Below are 19,103 nucleotides of genomic sequence, written 5' to 3' on the forward strand. Positions count from 1 at the left end.
TTCCCACTACAAAACATGGCTTTTTTTTTTTTTTTTTTTTTTTTTTTTGTAGTAGATGTTCAAAGATTTCATGGTTGATGTAGTTTCCTACAAGTAAAATTTTAGGAAGATGATAGAACCTGTGGGCTTGATGGTTGAATGAGCTCAACCACTTTGCCTCATGAATTTATGAGTCAGCAACTACCTATAAATTATAAAAAATGCCAATTATTGTAGTTTTTTTAACCATCCAAGGGCAAAATCATAACCCCAGTATCCACCCAAAAAATGTTGACTAGTAATTTTCGAAAACTCTTTCTTCAGCTAACTTGACCTCTCTCTCCAACCATCCTTGTTCCCACATCTGTTTCATTGCATTTTTCTCACATCTTATCCACCTAAAGTTTCCCATGACAGAAAAGCTTTAGCTTCATTGCTGCAATGGTGAACAACCTGAAGCTTCTCCTGTTTAGTGTATTGTCTTTTCTCCTATGTTTTCAACCCATTTATGCAATTGATTTTGTCTTCAATGGTTTCAATTCCTCTAACTTGTTACTATATGGCAGTGCCACCCTTGAATCTCGTATTCTTACTCTTACCAATGAAACATCTTTCACAATTGGTCGGGCTCTTTATCCATCAAAAATCCCAACAAAGAAGCCAAACTCTTCTTATGTATACCCATTTTCAACTTCTTTTATCTTCGCCATGGCTCCTTACAAGAATAATCTCGCGGGCCACGGCCTGGTTTTGCTTTTTGTACCATTTACTGGTATTGAAGGCGCCACGGCATCTCAAAATCTCGGCCTTTTCAACCGCACAAACGATCGTGATCCCAATAACCATGTTTTTGGAATCGAGTTCGATGTTTTTAAGAACGAAGAGTTCAATGATATTGACGACAACCATGTTGGAATTGATGTAAATTCTCTTTATTCTATGACTGCACAACCAGCGGGATATTGGCCTGACAATTCAAATGATGATGCCGAGTCATTCAAGAAACTGAAGTTAAACAATGGTAAAAATTATCAGGTTTGGATTGACTATGCAGATTCTTTGATTAATGTAACTATGGCAGTGGCAGGCACGGAGAGGCCTAAAAGGCCTTTATTGAATGTTTCTCTCAACTTGTCTGATGTTTTTGAGGATCAAATGTATGTTGGGTTCACGGCATCGACAGGACAATTAGTTGAAAGTCACAAGATTTTGGCTTGGAGTTTCAGTAATACAAATTTTTCGTTGAGTGAAAAGTTGATCACTAATGGTTTGCCATCTTTTGTTCTTCCAAGGACTCCATTTTTTAAATCAAAGTGGTTTATTGCAGGAGCAACAGTTGGCAGTTTCTTCGTTGTTGTTTCTTGTGTTCTGTTTTCTCTGTTTTTGATAAAGAGAAGACGAAGGATAGCAAGGGAGAGAGCGGAAATGGAAGATTGGGAATTGGAGTATTGGCCTCACAGAGTTACTTATCAAGAAATTGAAGCAGCAACAAAGGGATTTTCTGAGGAAAATGTGATTGGTATTGGAGGAAATGGAAAGGTCTATAAAGGAGTTTTGGCAGGAGGAGCTGAGATTGCAGTGAAGTGCATTTCACATGAAAATGAAGGAATGAGAGCATTTCTGGCAGAAATTGCAACCCTTGGAAGACTTAAACACAGGAATTTGGTGGCATTGAGAGGTTGGTGTAAGAGAGAAAAAGGGAGCTTCATGTTGATGTATGATTACATGGAAAATGGAAGTTTAGACAAGAGAATTTTTGAATGTGATGAGAGTAAAATGTTGAGCTGTGAAGAGAGAATAAGGATTCTGAAAGATGTGGCTTCTGGGGTATCATACCTGCATGAGGGATGGGAAAAAAAAGTGCTACACAGGGACATTAAGGCCAGCAATGTGTTACTTGATAAGGATATGAATGGAAGGCTAGGTGATTTTGGTTTAGCCCGGATGCACAGCCACGGTCAAGTGGCTAGCACGACTCGTGTGGTTGGCACCGTAGGCTACTTGGCGCCGGAAGTGATCACCACTGGACGAGCTTCAGCGCAAACTGATGTGTTTGGATTTGGGATCTTGGTTTTAGAGGTCATGTGTGGGAGGAGACCTATAGAGGCAGGGAAGCCGAATTTGGTGGAAATGGTATCACAAATGATGGTGGCAGGAAAATTACTAGATGCATTAGACGAGCGATTGAGGATGAAAGGAGGTTTCAATGAGGAGGAAGTAGAGAGGGTAATGCAGTTAGGAATGTTGTGTGCTTTTCCAGATCCTAGTGCAAGACCAACCATGAGACAAGTGGTGAAAGTGTTAGAAGGAAGGACCGAGGCTTTTGAGTATGAAACGGAGGACATGGATGCATATTTGTTGCAGAAGTCCAAGGATATGTGGTCCAATTATTCTCAAAGTTTTAGTAGCTCTAGCTTTGCAATACATCCAACATTCAAAGATATCAAGCAGTCCCTTTCTTCTTCCATGTCAATATCTTGGTCTGATACAACAATGGTGGGGAGATGAATCATAAATCTAAATCAAATTGTATTAACGAGGACAGGAATACTTGAAAGATTTTGTTTCTATTTTTTTACATTTAGGCTTGTTACTGTACATAAGTGTTGTAATAATTGAAGGACTAGTTCAGATTATAGATCATACATAAATTATTTCTCCTATGTAATTTCTCTTTTTCCTTATGGATTGGATCTCTTTCTGAGCTGGCTATGGTTCATCTTTCTAATTATCTAGCTTTAACCATTGATCATTTCCTCATCTGGATTTGTCCAATGTATTTATGTTCTTTTCTATGACCAGAAAATATGCGTAGCAAGTTGAACTATTCTTTCAGGGAGGCGGCGAAAGGTCTTATATGCTGTGCTTGTGCATATGCTTCGGTAAGCAGAAGAAAAGCCATCAGAGCCAACATCATCATTACAACATAGTGATATAATGGCACATTAGATTGGATTCTTTTATGTGGGTTTCACAGATACTGTGTCAATCTTCAGAAATTTATACCATTTATGTATTACGGATCATCAAGTAATGTAAATTCTTTCAACCATTTTGCTGTTCTTAACAGGAACACGACCCTTCATGCAATCCCAGAAATTTTAAGAATCTAACGAAACTAAACTAAATTCCTAATTCCATCTCTGTTTCTGAAATGAACAAAGCATGAAGAGGAAGACCCCACAAACAAAAACAAGTAGACATATAACATCAATCAAAGTGCTAAACTAATCTTAGAAATTATATGTGAAATTGATTTAGGGATTAGCACAAGGTTATAAACACAAATGAGAGCAAAGACTGAATAATAAATGAGACACATGATTTTTATAGTGGTTTAGATTCTTAAAGCGATTCCTAAGTCCACTATTTCTTTTATATATGTGAGTGTTACAAGAGGTCACATAAAGCGAACAGCGAACAGAGTTACAATGACTGAGTATTCAGAGATAATATTAAGTCGGCCTCTTTCCCGTAGGTTGTCTTTGCTATTGATTGTTATGAAAGTAAATATCTCGAATTTGAGAGGGGGAGTCCTATATTTATAGCTACTGAATTCAAGGTAATGATTACAAGTCTGCAAATGGGTAGGTGCCATGCAAGTCTTTCCTTGCCTCCCATTGATTTATAACTTCGGAAATATCTTTAAATTATCTAGGGCTTGGACAAGTGTGTGGTCCCCATTCACTTATAGACAAAACCTAAATCTGTTGAGTTGGTGACATCTGTATTCTCTCTATCTTGGGGTGATAAGAGCTAGAAAATACATGTTTTGTTAGTGATTCAATTGGATTATTTGTTAAAAAATGTGTTTTTATTGTGAAATTTGAGTTGGGATCATGGGTGTACGTTGAGTATTTTCAGGTTATAAAGGATATTTGAATAAAGAAGAATGATGTCGATGGAAATTGTGATAAGTAGGAACAAACGGTGCAAGAGTCGGAGTTGAAACAAGAAAATTATGATGCGTTGAAGATGAGACTTAAAACCTGGAAATTCTTCAAGATGAGCATGCTTCAATGTTTTGACCATAACTTGAGCGGTAGAAATTAGGATTTGATGATTCTTATGGCGTTAGAAAGCTTATTCAGAGGGCTACAAAGTTTGTGTTGACGACTTTGCCAAATTATAAATATTCCAAACTCATGGGACAGAGAGAACGATCACTGCAATGACTGTTTCTATTGCTGCATCAATGGATTCCTGGCTTGTTTGGATTATTTTATTTTCCTAGTCCGAATTTGAATTGTTTAAGGCATTTAATTCTTTCCTATTTAAACTCCAAACCTTAGCACTATAAATAAGGGTCTTTAATTAGTTTTTAGGGAGATTAGAGAAGGAGAGAAAGTTTAGGGAGATTAGAGAAGGAGAGAAAGCGGCTACTATTTTGGAGATCAAAATTCTTGCCGTTTTCGTTCACCAATTAGAGAAATTTTTCTATTTTATTTCTTGAACTCATGTTATTCAATACAATGGTTGTTTCTAGTATTGCAATTATGAACTAAATTTATTTTCTAGGGCTAAAGATGTAACCCAATTTATGAATATGTGTTGACATTATTGTTGTTAATTTTAATTGAACATTAATTCTAAGTTTTATTATTGTGTGTAATGCTTTCAATTCTTAAGGTTCTGAGAGTTGAATGATTTTATGAGTTAGGTAGAGATCAAGAGATGAAACTTGATTAGTCTAAGGTAATAAAACCATAGATTGAGCAAACGTTAGAGATAGGTTATCGCGATCTATGAGGCTCTGGTAAATTCTATGGAACTTAATGATCTCTTAGCTTTTAAATCCACTTTAGAGATATTTTGGATTGTTGCTTAAGGGTTAATTCGCTAATTGTTCGAGAGAAAATTAATGAAATATTAGGGAGTTTGACCTTTAGAATAAGCTAATTAATTAGGTTAGCAATAATTGTCAATGCATAGGATTAAATTGGTGTGAAATCTGTGCCTTAGGTTTAGTCATATTGATATTTTTACAAGATATTAATAAAATTCTGCTTTTGCTTAGTTTTTAATTTGTTTTATTTTTCATTAAATTATTCTTAAAATTATGTTTTATCAAATAGTAATAAAATAGATTGGTTTGGTACTTGGTAAGTAGTTCTCTTGGGATTCGACACTCGTTTACTCAAGCTTTACTACTTGCGCGATTTCGTACACTTGCAAATAGTCTATCATAGGGCAACATGGCAGCTCCTAGACAGCGCAAAGCCTTCCTGAACTATGATTGGTGCTTGCTAATGTAAGCTTACGTCAACCTTAATTTTTTAGGCATAACAGGAGCTCCCCGGTCCAAGAATTGAAGCTGAGAATTTCATGATCATGAAATCTGATTTTTTAGGCATAATCATGCTAGTCAAATCGCATGTTGCTTTAGACCATATAGCCAATCTCGCGGAAATGTTTGATATACTCTGAAGATATAGAATGAAATTTAATCCTCTTAAGTGTTCACTCGGAGTATCCTTAGGAAAATTCCTAGGGTATATGGTTAACCATCAGGGAATTAAAGTCAATCCCGTGAAGATCCAAACTCTTCTAGATATGAAAAGTCCCACCAATAAAAAACAAGTCTAGAGCTTGAATGGGAGAATAGCAGCTCTCAGTCACTTCAGATCAAGAGCAATAGATCGTTGTTTGTTGTTCTTCAATATACTTAGAGCCAATAAGAAATTTGAATGAACTCCAAAGTGAGAACGAGCTTTCCAAAGCATAAAAGAGCATCTCGAAAAACCACCTCTCATGTCCACGCCCCTTCCCAAGGACATTTCATCTCTCTACATGTCCGTCTCTCAGTATGCGGTCAACACAGCTCTCATTCGGGAAGAGGGCGGAATTCAGTGGTCAGTGTATTACATGAGAAAACGACTACTAAACGCCGAGCAAGGTATCTAGAGATGGAACGATTAGCTTATGCATTGCTGATTGCTTCCAGGAAGCTGAGACCTTACTTCCATGCCCACACCATTCATGTATCGACGAATATCTCACTTAAGCAGGTCCTTCAGAAGCCGAAGGCTTCGGGTAAGTTGTTCAAGTGGGCTATGGAACTAAGTCAATTCGATCTGCATTATAGACTTAAAGCAACAATCAAAGGGTAAGTTGTTGCTGATTTCATTTTGGAGTTTTCATATCAGCCAGATCAAGAACCTGAATTGCCAGCTAGTGAAGGTATCCAAGAAACTATTCGAAACTTGTCAATCGGAGTCTCCACGTTGATGGGTTTTCGAATAGAAGAAGAGCTAGAGCTGGTCTTCTGCTCGTTAGTCTTGAGGGAACTCGTATTTATGGAGCCCTTAGGTTCGGATTCAAAGCTACTAATAATGAGGTTGAGTATAAGGCATTATTTGCTAGTTTGCAACTAGCAAGAGAGATGGGATTAGATATGATCGACATCAATAGCGACTCCCAGCTGGTAGTCAATCAGATTCTGGGGAAGTATCAAGCCAAAGAAGAGAACATGATCAGTTACTTGAAGAAACCCAAAGTCGTACTCGAGTCTTTCAAGCATTATACGATCAGGCAGATCTCGAGAGAGAGTAATTCTATCGTGAATGTTTTGGCAAAGATAGCCTTATCGTTGGATTCCAATGCGTCGGACAGTATCCCAGTTAAATACATCGAAGTTCCCAACATCAACTCACCCGATCAGGTCATAGCTACGATTGAATCCTTGTCTTGGATGACTCTAACTATTCAGTATCTCAAAGATGAGGTTCTTTTTAATAGCAAGACTGAGGCAAGACTCTTGCGAATAAGGGTTGCTCGTTACACTCTCATCAAAGATCAGTTGTATAAATGGGGGTTTAGCACTCCCCTCCTCTGATGTGTAACAGATGAAGAAGCAAACTACATCATGAGAGAGATACATGAAGGGATCTATGGTAATCACACTGCCTGCATGATCTCTTGCCAATAAAATTATCAGTCAGAGATATTATTGACCCCTACTTCATGAAGATGTCTTTAACTTTGTGAAGAAGTGTGATAAGTGCTAGAGATTCACAAACATCTCACCACTTAACAACAATGACCAATCCTTGGCCATTCGCTATGTGGAGAATGGATCTCTTCGGTCCTATGCGAACCGGTAAGGGTGGTGTTAAATATGTCGTGGTCGCAGTGGATTATTTCACTAAGTGAGTCAAAGCAAAACCTTTAGCCACGATCCCCACCAAGAAGCTTAAAGACTTCGTCTTCAAGGACATAGTGTACCGCTATGGAATTCCTCATATACTCATCTCTGATAACGGAAAACAATTCGGCAATGAGGATTTTAAGCAATTTTGCGAAAAGTCGGAGATTCAAAAGAAATTCACCTCAGCAGCAAGACCACAAGCCAATGGTCAAGTTGAAGTTGTCAACAAGACTATCAAGCACACATTGAAGGTCAACCTTGGCACAACCAAGGGCAATTGGTCTGATGATCTCCCGGAAGTTCTATGGGCATATAGAACAACTCCGAGGACCTCTACTTCAAAAACACCTTTCTCATTGGCATATGGCTGCGAGGCAATAGTTCTAGTAGAAGTAGGAGCTAGTTCACTTCGGAGAGAATTTTACAATGAAACAGACAACGAAGCGCTTCTACGTGTGAGTTTGGACTTAGTTGAAGAACACCGTAATAAAGCTCGATTAAGGATAACTTCCTACCAGCAGCGGGAAAAAAGATTATTCGACTCTAAAGTCAGAAGAAGAGACTTCCAGGTTAGTGACTTGGTTCTAAAAGAAGTCTTTCTCGGTATAAGAGAACCAAGTGCGGGGGTATTGGGACCTAATTGGGAAGGCACATATCGCGTTGCTAAAGTGACACGACCTGGAACATATCACCTCAAAAGGCTTAATGGTTCTAAAGTACCACAAGCTTAGAATGCAAGCATCTGCGCCCTTATTATTAGTAATTCCAAACTCTTGTATAGCTTGCTCGATCAGTTTTACTGGTAAATTTTCCCTGTTGTAAATGCTGTGAATAAGATTATCCCATTTCTTCTCAAAGAATTACTTGTGTCATAATCTCAAGTTTTAATAATCTTATTGTTTGTAATGTTTTACAAGTTTTGTGATCAAAAAGGCTATATTTGTTTTGTGATCAAAAAGGCTATATTTGTTTTGTGAAGTACTTAAATTATAAAAGTGCTATCACAATTGGTCAAAAAAAATTTTTATACATTGTACAAAGTATGAACAAGAGCTACAAAAAGAGTGAAGAGAAATACAAAAGACTCTTTGGGAGTGGACTAAAAAAAGGTCGATCACTAGTCTTGAGCACCAGAATCTCTAACTTCGGTTATTGCCACCTCTGGGTCGTTTGCTTGATCTTCAGGGACTTCTGTCTCTTGCTGATCTTTCTCTGGGACAGATTCTTGTTCTTCTTTCTCTTTGGCCGACATTAGTGAAGTAAAGTAACTTGGTACTCCTCGGGGAGGTTAGAAATGTCTAAGTTGGGATTTTTTGATTGCAGGCTCTGAATAGCTTGCACCCCTTAAGGAGCAGCCTTCCTTCCCACCTAGAGATTTAGTTGCTTCATTTGCTCGGTTAGCGAGGTGATCCACTCATGAGCTATCTCGAGATCTGGCTCTCTGGCTCTTTTGTCTCTTTCTGAGTTTTCCCACAACTCGGTTTGAGTCTGCTCTATCGACTTTTCACGCTCTAAGCTCTCTTATAAAGGTGGAAAAGTAACCCGCCTGGCCCGACCCGCGGCGGGTTACGAAGGTTGGCGGGCCGGGCCTAACCCGCCCGCCAATAAAGGCATGTCGGGTTAGGCCCACCATTATGGAGAAAATGGCTGGCCCAGCCCGGCCCGCCAACCCTAACCTGCCTGGTTAGGCGGCGGTCCGGGCCGGGTTAGCCCGATTTTCTTATTTTTTTTGTTTTTTTAATTTAACTTTTCAAATAAATAATTATAAATATAATTTTTTTTAGTTAACTTTTCAAATATCAATAATTCAATTCAATTCAATTTTTTTTTTGGTTAACATTTCAAATATTAATTCAATTTTAATACAATAAAATTGTAATATAAGAAAAATTAGACTTATTCATTTATCAAAAAATAAAATAAGAAATTACAACAATTATTGCCTCGTTAAAAACCTCACAAGACAAAACCCAATGGGAGAAAAACTTGGTAAAGAGAAAAGAGTGCAATAATTGACAATTAATTTACAAATTACATTTTACAAAACAACTAATTTGGGGGTGGTTCACTAGGACCTCCCTCATCGTATACTATATTACAAAATTGAAATGATTCTACTAAAGTATTGTCGATAACCTCGTATTGATCTGATGGCGCGATCGTTCCCAATCTCGAGACATGTGAGAGATTTCAATCATTTTGGAGCAAGTTTAGTCCTCCTTTCATTTAAAATCCTTCCACTTGTACTAAATGTTTGTTCGGATGAGACAGTTGAGACAGGAACAGCAAAAACATCCAAGGCAAGTCTTGATAATACCGAAAAATACATTTTCTGGCTCTCCAATACTCTAAGATATCAAAGGACCTGCTGGAAACATTTCGGGGGTTGCCAAATATTGTTGAAGTTCATACTCTGCGACTCCATGGAGGACAGTAATTATTTGTGTTGTTGTTGGTGGTGGTGCTTTTGAAGAGGAGGTTGTGCTTCGGATTCGAGCCTCTTCGGCCTATTCAGTGCATTCCAAGAGTATAAGTCTTCATTTGTTGTTTCTTCTGATATAACTTCTCTGGAATTCGCCTCTTTGTGACTGCGGGTTCCCATACCTGTTTTCATATTGGAAATATACTTCGAAAAGACTATTTTTTACCTCTATTTTTGATTGACATATGATTCGGTTTGTAAATTTTCACTTAAATGTCGAAACCATTTTCTAAACGTGCTAATTTAATTATAGGATCAAATATAAACCCTAAACAATAAAGAAAAGGAATGGGTTCCCAATATTTCAAAAAAAAAATTTGCATTGCCTTTATTGGTGCATTTAAAATTTCATTGTCTTTGTTTTTTGTAAATAACTCTGAAATTTTTATAATTGTATGTATTACCAATAGACTAGTAGGATAATACACACCAGAAAGTTGTAAAGTGGATTGGTAAAAACGTTTGAGAAAAGAATGAAATACTTTAGCTATCTTCCAATCATTTTCTATAAATAATGAGACCTCTATTATTTGCTACAAAATAACTAATTATATTAGCTAAGGTAAACATGAATCAAGCATTAATAAGTACTATTCCATCTAACAGGCATATCTAATGCAAAAGTTCTAGGAGACATATTGATTTTATACAAGCTTCTTGAAATTCAGCATTTCTTTTATTACTACCAGTAATCCAAGCTAAAGATTCCCTAATTCTATCAATATTTGTTTAATTGTTTTCATACCACTTTTCACAATTAAATCAATAACATGACATGCACAACGTTGGTGAAAAAACTTCAAATTGTTTATAAAAGATAATTAATTTGAAAAAAAATCTATAGTTTTACTATTAGAACTTGCATTATCTAAAGTTAAACTTATCACTTTATCAATAATATCATAATCTTTAAAACTTCAACAATTTTATTATAGATTTCTAAACCACTATGATCCACATCCATTAATCTAAATCCTAATAAAGATTTATTTAATTTAAATTCATTATCAAAATAATGACTAGTCACACAAATAATCTTCTGCTATATTAATAGGTTGATCAGCTGCAGCAATATATAAAGCTAACTGTTCCCTATATACATCAGAATTATAACGCCAAGTAGTACCCATATTAGTTATTTGAGTTTGATTGCTTCTCTATTTCCATGTGATTAATAGTTTATTAGCATGCCTTTTTAAAGTATAGTACCATTACCTGAATCAGCTTTATAAACATTTCCACAATATTTGCATCTTGCTTCTTGACTTGAACGCCATTTTCTGTCTCGTATAAACTTGTCGAAATGCGCCCAAACGTCTGATGTGTGCCTGTCTTCGGTTTCGACGCAGTTGATGAACCCGTCTCAACTTGAGATGGAGTTGGACGAGGACGACGATTACAGGACAACTTCTAGAACCACTGGGAGCTATTGGAATCGACACATATTTTGAGGTGTATCAAATTCTGAGACTGGGATTGGGACAGCGGGACTATTTGAATCTCCTGCATTCATAGTAAAATCAGCAGGACTAGGACTAGGATAGTAGTTTTCTTCATCATTCAAATTGATGGGAGAGAAATATCTATCCATTGTATTGAAAAAAATTTGATGTAGAAGAATAAAAATTAAAGAAAGAGAATTGGAATTTGGAAAATTGAAAATTGGAAATATGAATTGAAAATTGCAAAAACTAATAAAAATAAAAATTTAAAATAAGAACAAATTGATAACAAAAAGATTAAGAGAATAAATGAATAATTGAGAGAATAGAGATTAGAGAATATGAGAGAATGAGAGAATTTGAGTTGTGAGAAAAATATGAGAGTTTAGGGTTAATTTATAGAAAAAAATGGGGAAAGAAAATGACGAAAAAGACCCCTCCAACGGCTATATTTCAAGGGTAAAAGGGTAATTTAAAAAAATAAATTAATTTTACTTTTTTTTTTTAATTTATTTTTCGACCAACCTGCATGCAACCCGCCGGGTTGGCGGGCCTCCTGCAGAGAGGACAATATAGCAACCCGCGGGTCGCCGGGTTGCCATTTTGCAACCCGACCCACCCGGGGGTTGCTGGCGGGTTGGGTTCAACCCGACTCGCCATCAAGGCGGGCCGGTTTAAACCCTCTTTATTACAGGCCGGGTTAGGGTTGACCCACTTAACCCGGCCCATTTGTTCCACCTTTACTCTCTTACAACTCTTTTTTCTCTTTGGCCTTACTCCTTAGTGAGTTTCACTATTGTTAGTTGGAGCTCTTTGGTGTTCACAACCTCATCTCCCTGAGGTTGTGCTCGCCAAATGCAATATACATTGCAACAACTATCATATATGCATTTGGTGTCAACTGGAAAGGCAGAACCTGGAAGTGGTCGAGGATCGACCTAATGTAGAGGTGAAGGGGTATCCTCACTCCACATTTGAAAATAGCTTCCGAGATCATGACCATTCTCTCGGGAGGATCTTGTTGGTGTGTCACCTGCATCGTACACATTAACTTTGATCACGTACTGGTCTATCACGCTGTGAATCTCTTCTACTGTGACGGTAGATTGTATCACATTTTCGGGACCCACTGAGGTGCCCAGTGGTTGCGAGCTTCCCTCTCCAGCTATTTTCACCTCAGGGATGTCCATTGCCCTTTGAGTCTGTAAAGGTGTGACATATAGAGGTGACTTAAACCCTGAATAATCTACCTCTTACGATGTCTCAAAAGAGAAAAAGAACCCTGGTTCTCTTCCATAGTCGTAAAAGCCCCTAAAAACTCTTAAGAATAACCTTCTAAATATCTATGCCCTAAGTTTTGAATATCATAAGTGTTTCTTTCGAACACTACCCAGCAATGTTCATCATATAAGCCTACCAGACTCCCATAACTGCCATTATTGCAAAAACCTAAGCTTTTTGATAGAAATGGAAAAAAGAGAAAAAGGAAGAAATTTCTTTACCTCTTGGTTGCTGGGAACAGTTGTTCTGTCGTAGCGTTGAGTGCACATTAACTAGGAAGAAGATGAACTGATTTGTTGAGCTTGAAAACAGTGTTTTCCATCTGAAAGATTTGAGTTCTCTAAAAAACTTAGAATGAACTTAGGGTTTTATAGGGTTGGAGACGACGTTTGGGTTTCTTTTGTAAGCGACGTTTGGGCAGGAATGTGATCCTACCCGTTGATTATGACCACGTATCATCAATTCATGCAAAGAGTAAACCCCACACTGAGTGAAAATCAACCGGCGTATTTCTTTATTAAATTGCCAAGCGTCGACGTGATTATTTCCTCTATATTAAATGTGTTCTTAGCCGTATTTAATGCTTCAAAAGGGAATGTCGTTTTAGCATGACTTGCATTTAATGCTCATGGTTGACATTTATTGCGTGTAGACACACGTCTGTTAGATAAAGCATGTTTTATTAATCGAGCCAACTGTCAAGCGCAACGGATAACATCTAAAGAGGTTGCTCAAGAAAGACATTTTATTCAACATGTCAGACTTAGACACCGAACAAGATGGTTCTCAGTTTTTGACAGCAAAATGTTCTAAGTATTTTGAGGTCGTGAATGACAGCTAGAGTTCAAAACATATTTTGATAGTACTAGACAAGATCAAGCTCAGGTCGTTGGACCTTTGTGAATGATCACGTCAGGTCACTTGTGTTACTTCCAAAGTCTAGATCACAACCCACACTCAGTTCGCTGGTTAGATCAAGCAATCATCTTTAGGTTGTCTGTGACAATGTGAATATTCCCAGCTTTCAGCTCGAGCAATCATCTCTGAAGACAAGTTAGGCTGCGACATAATCATGAAGTTCTCAAGATCTAACTCTAATTTGCTCGAAAAACATATGTTTAACCAAACGCTAGTAGATCGCCGCAACGTTCTTCAAACCAAATGGCATGAATTTATAACAGTACAGTCCTCGATCTGTGACAAATGAGATATGCTCTTCGTCCGGCGTGAACATCAGGATCTGATTATACCTCAAATAGGCATCTATAAAGCTTAACAGCTCGTGCCCGGAAGTGGCATCAACAAGCTGAACAATTCTGGGCAAAGGGAAACTGTCCTTCGGACAGACTTTGTTGAGATTTATGAAATCAACATAAGTTCGCCACTTACCATTGGGTTTTTTCAGCAAAACAGAATTGGCAACCCAACTAGGGTAATGAGCTTCTCGAATAAACCCGATTGAGAAGAGTTTATCCACCTCAACCTTAAGAGCAACATAACACTCTGGGTCCATAGCTCTTCTCTTTTGGAGAACAAGTCTGAATTCATCGTCGATTTTGAGTGCATGACATATAACATCTGGGTTGATCTCGACCATGTTAGCATGAGTCAATGCAAAAACATCTATATTCTATCTAAGGAAGCTCGTTAAATCATTTGCGAGCTGAGGGTTGAGATTGTTCCGATTCTCAACACACGAGTCGACTTATTTTAGTCGACTGAAATCTCAGATAAAGTCTCAATAGGTCCACTATGGGAATACTCCTCTTGAACACGAGGATCAATACTATCTTCCACTGGACTGGGTTATAGTTCAATCGTACTGATCGCCATTGCCTTCTCGGGAATGCCCACAGGTTTCCCTTTCCTTTGCATGCAATTTGTACGGCTCTGACATAAGAGTCGCGAGATTTATGCTAAGACCCCTTAACTTCCCCACACCTTGTCGAAGTGGGAAATTTCATCTTCATATGATAGATGGAAGTGAAAGCCTTAAAGTTTCGCAGTAGAGGTCGTCCCAAAATGCCTTTATAAGCTGATGGACAGTCTACTAATAGAAATTATATCATCTTGGTCACTTCGTGGGTCTCACCCAAAGTGACAAGAAATGCAATTGTTCCCTTGGAAATCGGATGATCTCTGGTAAAGCCATAAAGGGGAATGAAGACAAGCTTCAGATCTATCTTTTCTAACTACATTTCCTCAAATGCTCGCTGAAACAGGATGTTCACAACGCTTCCATTATCTACCAACATTCTGTGGACTTCGCATATTCCTATCTCAGCTGCGATGACGAGTGTACCCTTATAAGGGTGATGTAGTCGTACCGCGTCTCTATTAGAAAAGGTAATCTCCTCTTCTTTGTGAACCTTACAAGGTCGTGGCACTATGTTTAGCACACTCACAGGCTGATGCCAAGCTTTTCAAGTGTACTTCTCCTGAGCACCTTGAGAATTTCCCGAAATGTGCGATCCCTCAAAGATAGTTCCTACCAAATGGAGGCCCTTGCGACCACGACGCTTCTTCTCATTGCTTTCTTGATCCTTCTTCTGAGTGGGAGTTGAACCATCAACATACTCCTTAAAGTGTCATTTTTGAATGAGGTCTTCAATAACCTGTTTAAGAGCTCAACACTCATCGGTATGATGCCCATTATTCCAATGATAGCGGCAATACTTCTTGCTGTTTCTTTTTTAAGGAGGATTTTTCACGGTCTCTAGCTCTCCGAGTAGATTAGTTTCTTTTGATTTATCCAGAATAGCTAAAAACCAATGTATTAAGGGGAGTGAATAAATTTCGGTCACGATCGCGTCGAAGGACTTGGGCGTAGGATTTCTTGGGCCCAAACCTCTACTTCTTTCCCTTCCTTTGATTGTCATTAGCCCATTTACAATCAGATCTTCTACTACTCTCTCCCCGATTTTCCTCCCTTCAACTGGGAAAGCTGGTTGAAGGATCAGGGTCGATTTAAAGCAAACATTAAATTCTCTATTATGAGATATTTCTTTGTGAGGTTGTAGAAGCGAGTGAGAGAAATGTCATCCTCAGATTGCAATTTCTTCCACAAGTCAGTTTGTCGGTGAACTCTAGCAATAATGAGAGTTCGAACTTAATCTTCGAGTGTATTAGCCACCTTATTCAGCTCCCTGTGGAACCTATCAATGTAGGACTTGAGAGATTCATTCCTCTCCTGCCATACGTTGCTAAGGTAGCTCAACAGCATTAAGAAATTGCAATTGGCTTGGAAGTGTCTCAAAAAAATAATGAACTCATCTGTTACCACAAGTTGATAGACCCTGGTGGAAGCAAGCTGAACCAACGTTTAGCATGGCAGTCAGAGTCATTGCTAAGCAGTGACATTTCTCCAAGTTGGAAACTTGGTGAAGCTCCATGAGGTCGTTAAACTCATAGAGATGATCCTACAGATTAGAACTCCCATCGAATGCTCGCATATTGGGCATTATAAATCTTCACGGGAGAGAAGCAGTCAAAATTGCTAGAGAAAAGGGAGATGCCTCAGCGACCTGCCCCCCTTCACTCTATTGAGCTCTAAACTGATCCAAAGCTCGCTGTAACTCCTCTATCTAAGGAAGCAGAACCATCAGAGGATTACTTTATGCAATATGGGTACACTCCCCATGATTGCAGTTAAGGAAAAACCGTAGATTGGACTCTTCCTTACCTTGGCCGGAGCCTTTAGCATACCTTGACGCATGCTGGCTAGAGCCATGTAAAGGCACTGAATGGCTTGGGGAGTTCTCCTGACCTCCGCAGTGGTTAGAACCGATCCGTGGACAGTGGGTATTTCCCTCACAGTGATGGTCGGAGTCATCATTCTGGCGATAGTGGGAATCTTCTTGCCGAGCACTCTTGTGGGGGTGCCCTTGCCATGTGACATGAGATGGCTCATGATGCGACATGCCACCAAGCCACAAAGCTACAAGTATGCTCCTTGTTTCGCGACCAGTATTCGCTGGCCTTTGGAGCCTTTTGACCCATTGTCAGCCACCTACTTTCCCTTATTTTTACGCGCTAAAGTGCACGTGGTATGAGCTTTTGCTCATTTCCATGCTTTAGCGTGACCTATAAGCGTCTTCGGAGGTGGTACCACCTTATTAGAATTGAGCGGCACGACCTAATCCAAACGATCTAACCTTCAATTAACCGTTTGGAGGGTGTTGTAAAACCTTTCCAAATAATCCATTATAGCCAGATCTGGCTGAGAGGTCGAGGGGTTGCCCACCGCAATACTTTGGGGAACTGGAGGTACTTCGAGAGGAGTAACATCTATACTCAGGGGGTCTCCTCGTTATTGGCGCTAGCGTGCTCGGTTTCAAGACCTCGAGCCATAAGTTTGTATATAGAACTGATCGATTAGTAATATTGAATGAAGAGCTAATGTGAATTCTAAGCTCTCATTCTAGCGCCAAACTGTCGATGCGTGATTTTGACTCCAACGGCTCGTACGTGCATAGTGCTAAGATGATCTTAGAAATTACACATGAAATTGATTTAGGGATTAGGACAAGGTTATAAATACAAATCAGAGCAAAGATTGAATAATAAATGAGACACGTGATTTTTATAATGGTTCGGATGCTTAAAGGGATTCCTACGCCCACTGTTTCTTTTATATATGTGAGTGTTAAAAGAGGTCGCATATAACAAATAGCGAACAGAGGTACAATGACTGAGTATTCAGAGAGAATATCAAGTCAGTCTCTTTCTCATAGGTTGTCTTTGCCATTGATTGTTATGAAAGTAAAGATCCCGAATTTGAGAGCAGGAGTCCTCTATTTATAGTTGTTGAATTCAAGGTAATGATTATAAGTCTGCAAATGGGCAGGTGTCATGCAAGTCTTTCCTTGCCTTCCATTGATTGATAACTTAGGAAATATCCTCAAATTATCTAGGGCTTGGATTGGTGTGCGGTCCCCATTCACTTATAGATAAAACTTGAATCTTCTAAGTTTGTGACAACCATATTCTCTCTGTCTTAGGGCAACATGGCAACTCCTGGACGATGCAAAGTCTTCCTAAACTCTGATTGGTGCTTGCTGATGTAAGCTTATGTCAGCCCTAATTTTTTAGGCATAACAAATATGTATATAACTATGAATTTTTATTGATAAAGGTTCAAAATACGAATCATCAGTGGGTAGTTTGATGATAAAAAAGGGGTTTAACATTGATTCATAAGTTCGAGACCCTCCAAGCACTAATTGAGGTGATCACTGGGGGGATTCACCCGGTCATTTACTTTAGGGTCCTGACGGATTAATTGAGGTGTGTGCAAGCTAGTCTGCACACACAAGTCACCTAAAAAAAAAAAACTCTCACACGACGATGATGGTGATTGTAATGTCTAACTCCCGCTTATTTGTTCCTAACTTTGCATTCTTCTCTAAATATTCTAATTATTTGTTCATATGGGCATGTAAGGATAGTTTTATAAATTTGATATTTTCTTTAATATTTTTCTTTAATAGCAAAAGAAGAATTCTTTAAGAGATATGCTGGTGATCCATCTTATTAAAATACTCATTCAACTTTAGAAAACTATTAAAGGGTTGTTCTCATTCTCAATGCTCTAGTCTTCAATAAAAATATGCACCTAGAGTACTAGCTTGCAAAATAAAGTTAATAAGACTACACATGAACACCATAGAATTTGGAAATAAATACTCTTCAATTATGATCTCAATTCATTTTTTATTCATCTTATATGTAGTTATTTAAACCTTTATAAGTACGTATATAAATTGTTGTGACTAACCTCCTTTCATAGGCTTACCAAATTTATAGTAATAATAATACAAAGTGGATCATCATTAAAACAAATATAGAGTTAGTGAGAGAGTGAAAAGGTGTAGCCCGTATTTTTGCTTATAAGGCAAGTTAAAGGTAATGGTCATATTTCTCCTTTACGCATTTGTTGCTTTTTTATTAACTAATTTGAATTTCCCATATCATAAAAATTCACTTAACAAAAAACAAAACAAAACAAAATCTGCCATGACTAAAAGAAAAATGTAATTCATCTCTTATTAGATAAAATCTTGGGGAAATAAACATTAAGACATCTTAACCACTAGTCTTAGTATGTGGTCGGATGACAAGACTTTAAATTATCTAGATGTTTTGTGTTTGAATTCCACCAAGTAATCATATATTACATTTGTGACTTTACCTGATCTATTGGGTTTATAGGGTATTCAATAGATCCTAAATTGACCTGAACACTCCTGTCACAAAGAATAAATAAATAAAAATAAATAAATACATCTTTAGCATTCTCCGAATAGATTTATTTTACATACACATGTGTGCTCAATAAATATAAAATGCACTTATGATTATTAAAAAAATTATATACTTTCTAATTTTTTTTTTTTAAAAAAACAAAACTTATTGAGTAAGTATCACAAAACTCTCTAATAATAATAATAATATTAATCGATATCACAGAGTACTATATGAAATAAAAAGGTCATTATTATTCGACTGCGACCCCTAAGAGATGGTGAAATATAAATAATTATATAAAGTATCGTGTACCACTGTTAGAATCACATTTGCTCCATGATTTTATCATAACTTTTCAAATTTCATAGGTGTTTTTTATATTTCAAACCTTCAATATCTCTCAAAGAGATGGATATAGTTCGAGTTTAATAATTTTATCAGAACAAATCAAAAGCGGGGATAGCTCAGTTGGGAGAGCGTCAGACTGAAGATCTGAAGGTCGCGTGTTCGATCCACGCTCACCGCA

At 37.8% G+C, this 19,103-nt stretch overlaps 1 protein-coding gene and 1 non-coding gene across 3 annotated transcripts; both read left to right on the forward strand.

Annotated features, from left to right (window-relative positions):
* The first annotated feature begins 246 nt into the window (after positions 1-246).
* LOC116106450 (L-type lectin-domain containing receptor kinase VII.1-like) lies at positions 247-2,630 on the forward strand. 2 transcript variants are annotated; one of them, XM_031392814.1, is made up of 2 exons: positions 247-453; positions 546-2,630. In XM_031392814.1, exon 2 carries the CDS (start codon positions 688-690, stop codon positions 2,485-2,487), a length of 1,800 nt encoding a protein of 599 aa, XP_031248674.1. In that variant the 5' UTR covers positions 247-453; positions 546-687; the 3' UTR covers positions 2,488-2,630. The 2 variants fall into 2 exon arrangements, with proteins under 2 accessions (XP_031248674.1, XP_031248672.1); XM_031392812.1 differs by having other exon boundaries at positions 247-2,630.
* Positions 2,631-19,030: 16,400 nt separating this feature from the next.
* Positions 19,031-19,103, forward strand: TRNAF-GAA. Its single transcript has one exon. It is a non-coding gene; the product is annotated as a tRNA-Phe (tRNA).

Source organism: Pistacia vera, unplaced genomic scaffold (assembly GCF_008641045.1).
Source record: "Pistacia vera cultivar Batoury unplaced genomic scaffold, PisVer_v2 Contig517, whole genome shotgun sequence".
Classification (NCBI taxonomy): domain Eukaryota; kingdom Viridiplantae; phylum Streptophyta; class Magnoliopsida; order Sapindales; family Anacardiaceae; genus Pistacia; species Pistacia vera.

What these genes read in the sequence shown, in the direction of transcription:
- LOC116106450 (XM_031392812.1), top strand. Translation starts at nt 421, where the DNA reads ATGGTGAACAACCTGAAGCTTCTCCTGTTTAGTGTATTGTCTTTTCTC.